General features: G+C 43.0%; 1 protein-coding gene across 3 annotated transcripts in view; it reads left to right on the forward strand.

Annotated features, from left to right (window-relative positions):
- Positions 1–16,421, forward strand: part of palld (palladin, cytoskeletal associated protein) — a 62,873-nt gene that overhangs the window by 16,057 nt on the left and 30,395 nt on the right. For 2 of the 3 annotated variants that reach the window (XM_030771165.1, XM_030771167.1), the window contains 9 exons: positions 7,452–7,627; positions 7,757–7,823; positions 9,299–9,410; positions 9,671–9,739; positions 10,538–10,679; positions 10,961–10,984; positions 12,065–12,184; positions 13,141–13,531; positions 15,158–15,193. In XM_030771165.1, the coding sequence (XP_030627025.1) occupies positions 7,452–7,627; positions 7,757–7,823; positions 9,299–9,410; positions 9,671–9,739; positions 10,538–10,679; positions 10,961–10,984; positions 12,065–12,184; positions 13,141–13,531; positions 15,158–15,193 (1,137 nt within the window). The remainder of the gene's footprint in view (positions 1–7,451; positions 7,628–7,756; positions 7,824–9,298; positions 9,411–9,670; positions 9,740–10,537; positions 10,680–10,960; positions 10,985–12,064; positions 12,185–13,140; positions 13,532–15,157; positions 15,194–16,421) is intronic. The other variant, XM_030771166.1, reaches the window with a different exon arrangement.

A 16,421-nucleotide genomic window follows, 5' to 3' on the forward strand; every position in this document is an offset into this window, starting at 1 on the left:
ATTTGAGGTTAGATCTGGCTTGACTGATATAGAATGTCTTAGGAAAAGTGGTTGATGGGACTGGTGGTTTCCTTCCAGAGTTTATTCCTGGTGAGGTTACACTGCCCTGGGACTTAAAGGTGGGCTGTGTTGGAGAGGGTGTCTCTGTTCCTGAATGCAGTCAATTCTATGTTTGTTTCCTGTGCCACTAATTAACAGAGCTGGAGAGCAGCGTTTGAGTACTTTAGACTCCTCTGACTTCTCTTCTGCTGTGTTTTGTGAATCTATAGATTACTGGTACAGTTCAGCTATGGCAAGAAGAAAGCATTTATTCTATTTGGAATTGACTTCAAATGTAATGTAGTTCGCCCTATGAGCGCTGGGATAGGCTCCAGCACCCCCCACGACCCTAATCAGGATAAGCGGCTTAGATAATGAGTGAGTGAATGAGAGTGTAATGTAGTTGTATCTGTGAAATTGTTTTCTGTGAAATCTGTTGCTCATTCAGAATCTCTGTGCTCATTTAAATCCATATATAAACAGACTCACACACACACACACACACACACACACACACACACACAAACACACACATCCCATCTTCCGCTCTTTTTTTTAGCTGCCCTCTGTCCTGTCTACTCTGCGTGACCCTTCAGCTGTAGTCGGTGACCTGTGTGTAAATGGTGAGAGGAGCATACAGAGGTCTTTCCCCTGGTTGTGCTGTTGGAGTCTTCATCCGTGTGTCATTAACCTCAGCATTATGACAGGCCAAGGACAAGCACAAACACACAAAGCATGTCATCCTTTTTCCTGTTAGAGGTCTGGTCTGTTAGTGTGACAAGATCAAGTTTTTCTTTCCTTTCTCCTCTTCTCTGACTCCTTTATTTCTATGACTTTACCTTTCTCTTCTCTGCTCTCACCCCCCCCCCTCTCTTTCATACTTTCATGCACTCTCACTGATTCTCTGATTCCTCTTGCTCTGTCTGCTTTAGATCTAATCTTTCCCCCAAAAACACTCTCCAGCTCTTCCAGTTCCAGGTTTCTCTGGTGTGTATTGTAGGGCAGACTCCAGACTCAGTGTTTCCTGTGTCTGAGATTCTGTCTGTGAGATGAAGCACATTTGTTCAATAGATCGCAGTGTATTTTTACTTTTACACAAATGGGACCCCCCTGCACAACAACGCGCACACACACACACACACACACACATCTATGGGCCTGAGCTAAACTTCTGTTACCTTTTTGATATCTCAAACTCAATACCACCAAATCTGATCACTTCACAGAGGCAAAGAAATGAGAAAACACAAGGTTTCAAGAGTCAGCAAACCAAGAAAAAGAGAGTATGGAGTATTTCATCCCAAAGATATTCTTTCTTTCAGTTTGTCAGCACTTTAACAAGCACTGTCTGCTAAATACAGGCCAGATACACACACACACACACACACACACACACACACACTTGCGCACACACACACACACACGCACACACACACACACACACACACACACACCAGCACACAAGGCATGAGTTCTATAGCAACTCCAAAACAGGTCTAAACCAGTTGGCTCTTGATGTCTTGATGTTTCTCTGCGTCTGGAAAGAGACGACATAGAAGAGAATAAACTAGGACCTCTGAACTATCCATTAATATGAGTGATTTGTGGGCTTGAACAAACAAGCACTTATATTCTTCTCATTTAATATTAGGTTGTAATCCATAATCCAGACTGTTATTAGTCTCCACCTAGCAACCGCCCCCTTCGGCACAGAATAACTATAATTCAATATCACAGTACTTCTGCACTGTCAGTAAGAAAAATACGTAGATCAAGTTGTTATAAACATATCTTTACAATTTTAGACAGCTCAAAAGGGATATGTTTTATACAAAAATGACATCTGTATGTAATATGAATGTAATGGGCATTTTGAAGCACACTAAAATCTATGTTTCTTGTCTCTTAGCTGCTGAGAAAATCTAAGAGCAAAAGTTAAAACTGTTCAGATCATGACTCATCTGTGACTGGGCTAAGATTAGTCTGTGCTGTCAGATAGAGGACAGACAAGTGTCTTACACTGTCTGAAACTACACTGACCATGACTGATTTGTGTGTGTGCTTTTGTATGTGTGTGAGTCTGTGTGTGAGTGTTGAGAAGGAAATGGAGTGTAACTAGTGGGGTTGCTATGTGCAGGAAGGTGTTTGCAAGAAGGCTGAGTGAAATACATTATTGTTCTGTTTCATTTTCTTCATGTACTTTTACTAATGTTTAGTAAGGTCATATGTTTACTGCTCTTTTTGAATAGTGGAGCGTGTCAGCGTGCGTTCGTGCGTCAGTGAAGTACTCGTAGGCAGACCAATCCTAGGTTAACCTCATTGACTTTTTGTTCCATTTTTCAAAATGAGACCAGCGCTGGTCGTTTGAAAAACTTGCCAGTGACCCCACAAAACCTCAGCAGAGCTTTAGTGAGTATTTTTGATTTACTTGATTCTGCTGGAGAATCAGTAGGGCCCAGCTGATTATAGTCTGTAATAATGAAGAAGCACAGAATTCTTGTGCTAAATTCTTTCATTCCTTTCCAGTTCCGTCGGCCCTAAACGCTGCGGTCTGTTTTCATGGTCAAAAAAAGCTTGGTCAGTAAAGCATATAAAAAAAAAAAAAAAAAAAAAAAAAAAAGCAATATTACTCTTTGTGCTGTTCTACTGCGCGTTTGTGCTTATGCGTGTGTGTTTGCATTTAAGAAATCCTTCCGCACACAAAAACATCTGGTTGTGCCAGAAGTTCATTTTGGCTACAGTGAGCCCTGCTGCCTGTGTCTTAATTGGTTTACATGGTAATTACCCAAAATTACCGCTCATTATGGTGTGATTAATATAGGGTTTTATAGACACGTAGTGTGTGCAAATCACACATATTTCCGCGGCAACCCATGTTCTCTGCAAACACCCTGTGGTTCAGTCAAGGTTTACAATCTGTGTGTTTTCTAGTGTTTTTTTTTTTTTTTTGGAGCTTTTTTGGAGTTGGTGCCATTTATTAATGTTTGTCCGTGCGCATGGAAAGTGGCCAGTGTTTGAATGTGCTGGAAGGGGAAAAATCATGTGTATGTGTGACTGAATCACTCAAATAAACTTATGAATGGAGGGACTGGACCACTGCAATCATAGACCACTTCATCAATCTACATCTCTCACTGTCTCTTTCACATCTGTCATATCACATCCAGGGGTAAACATGACCAGAAAGTAAGGATCCAAGCAAAAAATGAAAAAAAAATGAGAAAATATGTAGTTTGTAATAATCCACCAGAAACGTGAAATAGTTCAGCAATGAGGCCCTCTGTTTGTGTTTATGGAAGCGTGACTGATTAGTCCGGAGTCTGGCATCGGAGGTGCCATGGAAAACTGTCGAGTCTTTCATTTAGCCACTGATGAATTCCTGAACAGCGAGGTGTATGTTTATTGTTTTGGTGTTTTGGTACACACACAGTTTATGCTGTTCAGTTACCGTGGCGAGCTCTATTTTCTCTGTTTGGGCCCTGGAAGCAGTCTCACTCCCTCATGGAAAATGTTTCTCACCACACTCTTTTGTTTGATTCAATCGTGATGTGATAATATACATTGTAAACAAACAAGAACAAATAATATTAAAGTTAAGTAAATTTTGTCCATGCTGTCTCTCTCTCTCTCTCTCTCTGTACTGTGTCTTTAGTGTAGAGTTCTGTTCATGCTGTAAGAGGCTTTTCTGAATAACAGTACTGTAATTAATCATCCCTCCAAACATTAGACACAAGCTCACGAACCCTAACTTTAAGTTTACATGATACTGAACCTGAGGAATGTTCTAAATGTCCAACTCACATGAGAATTCTCATGTTGGGCCCAGTGTCAGTGTGTGTGTATGTGTGTGTGTGTGTGTGTGTATGTGTGTGTGTGTGTGTGTGTGTGTGTGTGTGTGTGTGCATGTATGTGTTTGTGAACGAGTGTGTGTGTGTGTGTGTGTGTGTGTGTAAGTACTTCCAGAGGGCTTAATATTAATTGATTATTACATGGGACTTTGAGGAACATCTAAATGTGGTAACCTTCAAAGACAAAGATCAAGTGCCGAGCTGATGAGGACAAATGGGCGCAGCTGAGAGGAATTACTCCAGACAAAGAGACAGATACAGGGACAGAATCATCTGCTGCCGTTCATGCTTAATCTGGACTCAGTTGAGACTGAACTGGGTTAAACCATCCAAACACTCTTTCCTTTTACTCTGTCCTTTTTGTCAAAATTGGAAAAACTGACGTGAAACCACTTTAACATTCCGCTTCGCTCAAAGCAATCGTGGCTTTGGACCATCTGCAAACCGTCAGATCTAGCAGCTTCCCCTCACTGAAAACATGACTGCCACAAAAAAAAAAAAAAAAAAAGGAAACAGCGTGTGGAGGAGTGGGGCTATCGACTAGGAACATGTTTTCACCATGAATCAGGGACGTCGCTGTTGGAGCATGGCATCTATCAGATATATCAGAGTTCATCATCGTTAGAAAGGGAGCGCTTGCACAGTTTCTGTTAGTAGCAGCTCAGGATGACTAAACACAGAGAGGCTCGCAGCTGTTCCTTACTGCTGAGAAAGTGCATTCCCTCTCTCTGTACCTAGACAACAACATGAAAGTGTCATTCAACTTGTATGAACAAATCCTGACACACACATGAATTTCAATCAGACAGGCAATAGATATTGTGTGTGTGTGTGTGTGTGTGTGTGTGTGCGTCTGTGTCTGTGTGTAACTGCGTGTCATTGATGGATTAGAGACTGCTTGGTGCTTGCTTGCAATCCGGAGGTCTGATTGGCAGAGTGCTGTGAAATAAATCTGCCAAGCCTCAGAATGTTAAGAATCTTTATAAGAGGCTCTGAGATGTCATGAAAAGCCTAAAACTGGTTTAATGCTTTGGGTGTTTGAAAGTAGTGGTAAAGGCGATGTTTTGGTTATGTAGAAAAATGGTGGTAATGGTATTATGTAAGGAAGTTATGTATGACTAAAATATTCAGTTGACAAGAGTGATTGACCATTGTGAATCTGCATATGCCTTATCTATAAAGAAAATGTTAAAAAAAAAACAAAAGAGTTAGAAGGAAAGAACTGAACAGGCAGGCAAGAGAATGAGAGAGAGAGAGAGAGAGAGAGAGAGAGAGAGAGAGAGAAATTGTGGATGGCATTCGAGGATTCCAGGTCCTTCCTTGGCAGGGTGGGGAGACCCCAGAATGCCGGAGTTCTTTATAGAACATTTAAAGATGTTCCGGAATGTCCTGGCTGGGGGGCGGGCGGGGGGGGGGGGGGGGGGGGCAAGAGGAAAGTAACAGCTGTGCTGTTAGCTTCCAGGATTCTAATTCCACGTACATCTTGAGGTTGGGGTATACTTTACAGAGTCTATGTGTGTATGTCTTTTTGAGACAAAGAGAATAGGAAAGAGAGAGAAAGAGGATGAGCATGTGTAATAAAGACTACAGTACTAGGGTATGAGAATATTCTTAGAATATTGAAACCTCAATAAAAAGCTATATGAAGATCAAAGAAACCACGACTTCCGCTCAATGTTTGCTCTGGGCCTTCCACTGTGAATCCTTCAGAATGTTTGCAATAAATCTGCTAAGTGAATCCAGACACATAGATCATCTTTGCTGTATTCTTCAATGAAACCACATATTTGCCAGTTTTGAAAATGTAACCAACATAGCTGTCACTGTAGGACAGCTGAGCACTATAAGAACCTTCATTCCATTCTCTGCTAATTTAAGCATGCAGTCTTTAGGCAGGGATAATTAGAACAGTGGCAATGTGTCAGGCTATATGTGGCAGTCTCAGTCTGGTAATGAATGTAAATTAGTTGTGATGGCATCACATTGTCACTAATGAGTAACAAAGACAGGTTTGGTAGACCCAGCTGTGACCCATTTTAAATAGAGTCAACCAGACGTCTGCTGGTTTTGTGCGTGTGCGTGTGTGTGTGTGTGTGTGTGTGTGTGTGTATGTGTGTGTGAGGGTGGATCTGTTTCCCATAACTTAGTATTTGGTTGTTGCCCAGGGGAGGTGGAGACTGAATGAGTGGAGTGGTTCACTATGGCAGGTATGCCTCAAGGGGATGCAATACATATGCAGAAATGTTGACAGCCATTTGAGGTCAGAGGTGTGTGTGTGTGTGTGTGTGTGTGTGTGTGTGTGTGTGCGTGTGTGTGTGTGTGCGTGTGTGTGTGTGCGTGTGTGTGTGTGTTGTGGTAAGTAAAGGACTTTCCCTCTCTCTCTTTTATTTTTGATTTCCAGACCGATGCGTCATATCTGACTGTGGTGTCTCCCAGGTGTGTGCCTGCATGTGCCTCGGGGGGAGAGAGAGAAACAGAGGGACCGAGACAGAGAGAGAGAGAGAGAGAGAGAGAGAGAGAGAGTGAAAGAAAGCGTGTGGATCTGTATCCGTGTGCATTTGATATGTCATGTTTGGCCATCCTCCATCTGCACCATCTGCACAGACATAAATCTGGCCCTTCCTGTGTCTGTCTGAGATGCATTCAAATATGTGTTGTGAATAAGCACTAATCCCTGTCAAAGAAAAGGTAGTGAATTAAATTACAGTGATACTAGATCTTATTAAAGAGCTGCTCCCTATACAGAATGCAACATTGAAAAAAACATAACCAAAAAAAAAAAAAAAGAAAGAAAAAAGGCAGAGCACAAAGAAAATGCTAACTCACTCTCTAATCCAAGTTTTAGGTCGGGTTTCTCTACCTTATTCACTTCTCTCTATAACTTTAGTGTGATATTGAGATCATGTTACTGAATTATATGAAAACTGTACATGCCCATTCTTAGTCGCCTGGAGAGCTGATGCTTTTTTTTTTTCTTTTTCTTTTAAATTCTCCTTGCGTTTCTAAATGAATAACATTATTTTGGGAACTTTCTCAGTTAAATCAATAGCTGTAAATCTTAATGTGTTCTACACTTTGAACACTGTAAGATTTGAGGTCTGAGGCTGTTTTTCCACGGAGATTGATCGCGGTTGATGACTAGACAACGATAGCAGATTCTAGAAAACACCACAATTTGATTTTCAGGCAGCTTCACTGGCCTTAATAACAACAAATCCTTAATGGCTCAACCATAATCAGTTTGGTTGACAGTGGCAGTACACAGCCATAGCCTCACTTACCTATTGTATTAAATGTAAAACACGCTGTCTTTCATTCATAGCACCTTCATAAGACACCAGTATTGGGTTAATATAAACCTGGGAGATTTTGTATGAGATCCACTCTTTGATAAACAGGGCCTTTCTCATGATTTGAGCTCATAGTATGATTGATCACACTGATCACCTTGCTCAGTATATTCTGTAGAGTTTTTCACTTATGGGAATTGTCCTCAGGGTGTTCATATGGCTGACTGCTTCATTGTACGTGATAGTCTCTCTCTCTCTCTCTCTGATTGGTCAGATGGTTCTGTGAGGGGCGGGAGCTGCACCACTGTCCTGACATTCAGATCTGTCATGATGGTGACCTGCACACGTTGGTGATTACCGAGGCCTTTGAGGACGACACTGGGAGGTATACCTGCGTGGCATCCAACGCCTTGGGAGCCGACAACACCTCTGCAGAGGTTTACATCGAAGGTTAGCTTACGTCAGAAAAAATCAAACACAAGTAACACACATCTGAATTTGCACACAGCCTATTGTCACCACTAATCACAAAACAAAACGCTGGCTTTCTGAAATCATTCACTGCCCCCCCCCTTCCAGGAGCCTCATCCTCGGACTCAGACGGAGAGGGATCTGTAGCCAAGTCCAAGCCAGGAGCCATGCCTCAGTATGTATTTCACTGACATGACCTTGACCTCCTCTGATCTGTGACCCTGACCACACGCACACATTAAGCTGAGCCTGTCCTCTCTGAGCGGGATCTCTGCGGGCCCATAAAAAGCCGCAGTGACCTGGTCAGTGAGAGAGTAGATTACAAGCCACGAAAAGATGCTCAGACGCTTCATGGACGACATGGAGCCTCTTAGTAATTCACAGTTTGGAGCCTTCCGTTGTTCTGGCACACTGCAACATGCACTTTTACATAAATATCCCTCCTATTGTCCATCCATTGATCTCTCTATCAATTTAGCTATCCATCCTTCAGTTCCCCAAACCCTGCGTCTTCTCTTCAACCCTGTCACTCTCTACTCTGTTCCTTTCCTAACCCTCTTGTTGACCTTTTGTTTCCACCCTATTTCTCCCTCTATTCATTAAAATCTGTATTGCTCCCTCACTCTTTTGTTTATACTAATAATGAAGAACTTGGCTCTTGTTTCCAGTGATATCATCTGAGTCGTTTGGAAGAACATTCCAGTTGGCTCCACAGTCATTTATAAGGTGCAAACTGCATAGTGCAAACATGCAGAGAGTGTATAAAGCTTTTCACCCTGACCTCCAAGGGAAGGAATTACTCTTCTTATTGTGTGTGTGTGTGTGTGTATGTGTGAGTGTGTGTGTGGGTGTGTGTGTGTGTGTGATGGTACAGTTACTAAACAGATCCAGAGGAAAACATTGTATCATATAAATCACATATTCTAACCCTAAAGAACCGTTTGTCTTCATATTAAGATACTTTCTTATACACAAATGCTCCAAAAGCACATTCAACTCAATGCTTTTTTTTAACTGACTGCTCTGTACACAGTCTTTTTTAGTAATACATCATTGGAGAGTGGTTTGGCTATTTACTCTGCCAGAAATAGGCCAGTGATTCACTCCCAGTGCTGAAACATTGAAACTTTTCAGACCGTGACGATCTTTGGAAGCTGCTCTAAGGATAGCTAAGGGAACAAACTTCTGAAAATGTAACATAAGCTGTGAATGATAAGTATGTGTACTTTACAAATACTGAACACAGACAACAATAACAAAGCAACGCGAGGACAAAGTCATTAGCTGTGATCAGAACAAATGATCCAACGGGCTAGAGTTATTACATGGGCTGATGTGACCAAAAAACGGACAGATTATGAATTTATGGATCATTGGCCTTAGTAAAGACCACAGAAGTACATGGAAAACAGCTGATAATACGTAGAGTAAAACAAATGATGAGTCTAGATTCTCTATTTTGTCCATAAGTGTTCATTTGTCTGATATATCTGTGCTTGGAAGAATATGGAGAAGAGGACTCTCATTGTAAGTGCAAAGATGTTGAAGCTCTGAGATCTGCGTGTGAGAGAGTCACTTTCAAGGTTTATTTAAGTTGGAGTGTATTTTACGGGGCTGTGGTGTGTCTGAGTACTGCTGTCTTTCCTTTAGAGCCCAGAAGAAAACCACCTCTGTCTCCTTGACTATTCGGTCTTCTTCACCAAAAAGCCCAGAGGTCCAACCTCACCGCTCCACTCTGGTCCAACCTCTGTCTACCCAGAGGGTAAGACACACAAACACACACACACACACATATACACACATATACACACATATACACAAACCATAACCACACACTCTGACTCACTCACAGTGTAGTCTGGAATGTTCATCATGAATGATAACAGCAGATGTGAGAACAGACAGAGAAATGCGACACACTCTTTGGCAAAACTGACCTGCTTTGTTTTACAACCACATCATCTCATTTGAAGAGGGCTACACTGACTCTCTCTTCTACTCTCTATGTCTCTTTCCGTCTAGGTTCAGAGCCCTGTCTCCTCTCTGTATACTGGTAATGGACTTCTCTCAACACCCCCCACCTTCACCAAGGTAATTACACACACACACACACACACACACACACACACACTCTAGGTAGTATTATCACCAGAACACTTGTATTTCATGATGCCAGATCCACTCAGGAGTTTTGTCCCATTATGTCTGTATGGGTGTATGTGTGTGTGTGTGTGTGTGTGTGTGTGTGTGTGTGTGTGTGTGTGTGTTAATGTGCGTTAGTGAGAGAAGAAAAGAAAAAGAAAGAGAGAGCAGGATATTTTTCATGTGATCCTGTGTTTCAGACATGCTGAGGCAGAACATCAAACAGTTCTACCAAAGCCACAGGGGTCAGGCCTGCTCTAGTCCCCTTTCTCCAGACGCTAAATCATTTTCTGCCTTGTTTAAAACTGACATGTCTTTTTCTACACCTCCCTCCTCCTCTCTGCTTTAATCACTCAAATGAAAGGATAGACTGCCCTGGAAGGTGATGTCATGATTACGGACAATGTACACATACACACACACAAACACACACACACACACACACACACATACAAACACACACACACACCGACACATTTATTGCCCTCTCCCTCTTACACGTCGTCTGTTGAAAATGGTTTGACTTTGCGCAACTCTAGGAGCTGTTTTGTGATTGGTAGTTGAGTACGTCTACTCTGGAGAGAGGGCAGTTTGGTCTCATACTTCTCTGTCCTCTCGCTCCGTGTCAATCTGTCTCTTTGTCCCTCACCTTATTCATTTTCACACAGTTTGTCTGGTCTTTTTTCTTCACCAATAAGTCTCAAACGCCCCTATCCCTCTCTCTCTCTGTCTCTTTCTTTTCTTCAGCTGCTGCAGGACGTCCAGGCCACAGAGGGGCAGGTGGTGGTTCTAGAGTCTCGTGTTCGGGGGAGTTCTCCTCTCAGGGTCCAGTGGTTTAGACAGGGACAGGAGATTCAAGATTCTCCAGACTTCCGCATTCTCCAGAAAAGTGAGAATCTTTGGAGAATCTCATCTCTGTATAAACAATGTGTAAAATATTTGAGAATGTTTTATAGTATTTCAGCTGTTTCTACTTATCTGTGTCATCTGATACTGCTCTGACTTTTTCAGTCTACATGAGACTAGTTTTATGACATTATTGAAAAACAAATATGGCCTTTCTTTCTCTCTCCCACCCTCCCTCTCTCACTCTGATTCTCTGTCTCTGTCTCTCTCGCTCTCTCTTTCTCTTCCTCTGTCTCTCTCTCACTTGTGTTTGATGTTTGACAGAACCCAGGTCTACTGCAGAGCCTGGTAAGTCCTTCTTCTTTCATCTACACACCTTAAATGTTAGACAAGAGAGTGCAGCCATTCATCAGCAGAGTCTCTGTGACTGTGTCAGTCTGTCATTCAGCCCACACCTGCTCTGTGTCTGACCTGTGTGTACAACGCAATCCAACTGACATCATCTTCACCATATGACATCACCCATCTGACGCAATCATTTGTTTGGAAGTTTGAAGATCATGGAGCTCTTGAGAAAGCCCTCTCCGTCTCTTTTGTTCTTTCTCTCTCATGCTTGATCTCTCTCTCTCTCTCTTACACTCACTCACTCTCTCTCTCTCTCTCTCTCTCTCTCTTACACTCTCTCTCTCTCTCTCTCTCTCTCTCTCTCTCTCTCACTCTCTCTCTCTCTCTCTCTCTCTCTCTCTCTCTCTCTCTCTCTGTCTCTCTCTCTCTCTCATGCGCATACACACACAGACATACAGGTCTCTATTTGACCAAATTGAACATTATTTAATACTGGTCAAATCTGTGTATACAGTTTACTATAGTTACAGTATAGGTCCATCTGTCTGAAACATAACACACACACACACACACACATACACATGCACTCACACACACACGCCCAGTCTGAGACAGTCAGGACACATTAGGAGAGAGACACCATGACTCAGACATCTATGAACACTGAACACCTGTCCATGCCTGTCTGTGCGTGCGGCACTTACGTTCAGATTACTGCTCATCCTGTCTCATGCCCTCACGCGCTAGCCTGTGCGTTTGTGAGTCACTCCGCCACTGTCACTCACTGTTCTAAGCTCTACACGCCTGTCTGTCTGCCAGTCTGTCACATGTCAACCGCATCACTCATTACAACCCTAATTACAACTGCTTTATTCTCCTCATAGCTGAGCCAACATCTCAACCCCACCAACCACGGCACTAACCACTTGACTTTGTGAAATCAGCTTGCAGGGTAGCCCTTAAGGGCATTTTAAGAGTATGTTGCGTGGTGTTAAATTCACTACTTTTTTGGATCCTGTTTTGATGATTGAGCTTGTGAAGTCCATGGTGCTTAATCGGTGAGCTCTCTGATTGGTCCTTTAGAGGAGATCTGTACGTTGGTGATAGCGGAGGTGTTTCCGGAGGATGGAGGTCTCTTCTGCTGCACAGCAACCAACCAGTACGGCTCCGTCAGCAGCAGTGCTCAGCTTACTGTCACTCCAGGTGCATCCCCCACCCCCACCCCCACGCCACACACACACACACACACACACACACACACACACACACACACACACATACATACATGGACGAATGAGTCGCTAGGATGTTAAATGTACTATAATGAAAAAAAAAGACCAGAAAGGTTTAGATTGGATTTAGCTGAACAGCTACATTTCAAAATTTTTGGGAGGCATCTCTTTCCTCTAAAGGCGATAAGATGTGATTGGGTACATAGTTGTTATGTCTTTTAGATATTCATAGTAAGTCATTTGACTTGGACTTGAAAAACCAGACCATAAAAAAGCCATGCAGGCACAGCGTGTCCATGTAGCTGCTCCCAAGATACAGACAGAACGAGGATATTTGGTGAGGGCAGCGTAATGCAGATGAGGAAGGGAAAGAATGTATGTTTATTTTTCCCTGATGGATTAGCACGCGCATAACAGGCAATCAGAGCAAAGCTCAAGACCAAATAAACCACAGTGTACAAGTAATCATTCAGGGTCAAACACAACCCTTGAAAGCAACAGGCTAAGTGTGTACCAGCCTTCGGTTTATCACGGAAACAGAAACGTGGACCAGAGCCAGGTACAGACCTGCCATTCGGGCCCAGCACCTCTGACATAATGGCGTAGATGCTGTTGGCATTTTAAAGGAATATGTAAAAGATCATGTCTATATTTTGGAGACTATGCTCAACCTGTTTTGAGCTACCTGAGGTCAGTCATTTGAAGCATTATTCTGTTTATCATAAACATCACAGGCAAGTGCTACGAAACTGTCCGGTGATGATTGCACGTGGGTTATAATTTTTCATCAGTAGGAAACTCCACCTTGTTCTTGGCACACACCGATGGCACAAAGTTCATGCTGCCAAGCTATTGTGGTTGATGTTCTTAACACTCACACGTAAAATTGGTTGCATGTAATCACTGGAACCTTTGTACCTCATATAGTGGCTGAGGAGTCACCTAGCAATGGTATGCCGGCGGAGAACAGTGGGTTCGAGGAAAGTCAGGCTTTCCCTCCCCCTCCCCCGCCCACCGAGATCAGCCTCTTGGAAGTCCCACCCAAAACCCCGCCCAGTGCTGAAGGGTTCCAAATCAACGAGCTTGACATCTGGCCCAGCGTGACGGCGACGCCTGTCCAGATCACCACGGAGACCGAACCCAGTAACCGACCCAACGGAACCTTCCAGAATGCTCAGACCACAAGCGGCCCGGCCAAAGACACCCTCCCAGTGATTAAGAAGGAGGTTCTGCCCTCCACGAAAGAAGAATCGCTTCCTCCATCACCCTCTCCAGCTAAGGAGGGTCCACCTCTCCCCATCAAACCCAAACCCAAACTGTAAGTCCCGCACTGTACCTCTGCATGCCATTGCACACCACAACACACAGCCAGGAGTCCGTCGCACATCCTCAGGCGTGTATTCGAAATCCTGCATCGTGTTGCCCCTCTGTCCTCTCAGAACTGTCTCAGATATTTTTGGAGGTCATTTTGTGACTCAGTGCTGAGGAAGCATATGAAAACTTCTAACCATAAGGTGAGAAAAGAAAAGAAAAAATGCAAGTTTCATGAACCTTTGGTAAGACAGAGTGCAAACGTTCATTTGACAGAGTCTAAGTCTTCTCAACAAATATGTTGCAAAAGAACGATGATTCAAAATCAATTCCATTTTCAGAAGAAGCATAAAGTCTGTATTTTATGTCATAAATGTTTATTACTAGCATATCATCCTTCACCTTTGAGCTGTATCAGTCTTGATGGCCAGCAGAGCACTTTCCCTGGATTGAGCATGCTTGCAGTTTGGTCTTTGGCATAGGGTAACGTACAGAAGTGTGCAGCTGTGGAGATGTGTCAGTAAAGAGTTAAAGGGAAAAGTCTCATCAGAGAACAAATGCATTCCCATCCTTTTATGATTGTGTCAAAGCTGTGTCACCACTGCGTGCCTGAGATCGCTCAGGGAGGTTGGCATTTTGCCTGTAAATAGATATGTACTTGGCTTCTGTGTGTGTGTGTGTGTGTGTGTGTGTGTGTGTATGTGTGTGTGTGTGTCTGTGTGTGTGTGTATGTGTGTGTGTGTGTGTGTATGTATGTGTGTGTGTGTGTGTGTGTGTGTGTGTGTATGTGTGTGTGTGTGTGTGTGTATGTATGTGTCTATGTGTGTATGTGTGTGTGTGTGTGTGCGCGCGCGCGCTTGCATACACGCAGTTCTGAAATCTGTATTAAATCTGGGTGGTTCTCTTTTGTTTTACATGACATTACCATCTGCCATTCTATTAAACAAATACAATGAAGCCATTCAGCCATTCAGCCATCAGAATCAGTGGGGTTGGACAGTTTGACTGTTAAACCGCATTGATGTTCTTTTTGTGTAACTCAGTACCTCTGTGTGTATTTGTTTTGCATTATTTATGATGGCTGGTTTTGCCTGGTGGTCATATAGGTGAACTGTAACGAAATGGAATATGTTCAAATAGTTCAAGTTACATTGACTTTTAAAGTCTTTTGCTGGAATTGGTCTGTTTTTTGTTTGTAACACTGCACTGTTGAGGCCGTGTCTGGATTTCGGGGCATCTGTTTCCCTGCCCCAGTGTGTCCCTGAAGCTGGGGACATGTGGGTCTGTGTGTGGTTTGGGTATGAATTCATCTGGAGATACTGCTCTGAGAGGGATTTTTTCTTTTGGTTGTTCCCTTAAATGGTGTCAGAGCCTCTTGTGTGTTACTGACATCCATGACAGACATCTTTATCTTCTCCCGTCCGTAAGGGTGACTGGAGCAGAATGATCAGTGCATGTGTGTGTGAGCGTGAGAGAGTTTGTTTACGCGTGTCCTCTGGCATTTGTCATGTGTTCTTTCGTTTCCGCATGCTTGACGCATCGTGGTTGTTGTATGGGAGAATTCATCTCTTGGGGTGCACGACCACAGGTGTGTTTTGCCTTGACCATCTTTTTCACACTTCTGTGCTTCCAGATTGGATGAAGTAACAGAAGACTCAGTGAACAAAAGGTAAAACCCAGATTTGGTTAATGTGGGCTTGACAAAGTGGGTCTTCATTTCTGTGTATGTCTATAATGGTAGGGGGTATACATACAATGTGAAAGGCGCATCTTTTTTTTTTTTTTGGGGGGGGGGGGGGGGGGGGGTGTTGGTGGCAGAAAGCCAGCTTGAAATTGGAATGGCGCACTGTTTGGCAGTGCAGTGTCCTTGGTCGAGCTTCTGCAAATGGCCAGATAGTCGTAAAATCTGCTACCACAACAATTTTTCCATAATGTTCCGACAGACTTATTGCCAAAAACAATAGGACTCCCTAGTGTGGAGCGTGCTAAAGTGTTACAGGACTTGTGTAGCAGTTCTATGAACCCACTCCCCGTTCTCTGCCCCCTCCTTTCCCTGTAATTAGACAGTAAAAACAGGAATCCCATAATTACATAATTACCCTGGGTCATTTCTGCATGCCGCAGGGCAGGTTGTCCCCCATCCCTGTATATGGTCCAATCACTGCTGGTATAACCACAGGCAGTCATAACCCTGAGCACTGACCAGACTTGAACCTTGACCTCTGACCCCTCCCAATTGCCATTTACAAATTCCTGACGCTTTCCCTGGAGATTCCATCAATATGTTTCTGACCTTATTTTATTAGTGATGTTATGCCATAACTTTAGGCCAATACTTGGTCATAGAACTACGCATAATGTCTGTGTTTTACAGCCCTCCTGATGTAAAAGTCTCATTTTTTTAGTTCATTTGACTTCAGGATTACTATGTTTTGTTAACTGAGTTTGTGATTAAGTTGTTTGCTAAATTGCCGTTAAGTTATCTGTGGCCGAATGGAAAGTATGAGCCCTTTTTCCTGGCAACTTGTTTTCAGTAAATGTAAAAACAGAACAATAAAAGCCACCACAGCACTGGTTACAGCAGTGAGGCCGAGTAGTGGCAAAGGATCTGTGTATTATTGTGTGTGTATCTATATCCACTGCCAAGTCACTACGAACTAACTGTAGTGTCAGCTACACAAGAGTTGACATTTGGAAATGAATGATAACAAGTTTACCCTATTTAGATGGTCATTTTTTTACCTTAAGCTTAGGATAATAACATTTAATTGTAATATAGAATTTATATTATCATAAATCTTATTCACAATCCTGGGTTTTGAGGACAAGAAATGAATTCTTATTTCAAGCCTGGCTTCTAAGAGCATATAGGCTTCACTACCATCAATGAACAAGTC

The sequence above is a fragment of the Chanos chanos genome, chromosome 4 (assembly GCF_902362185.1).
Source record: "Chanos chanos chromosome 4, fChaCha1.1, whole genome shotgun sequence".
Taxonomy (NCBI): Eukaryota; Metazoa; Chordata; class Actinopteri; order Gonorynchiformes; family Chanidae; genus Chanos; species Chanos chanos.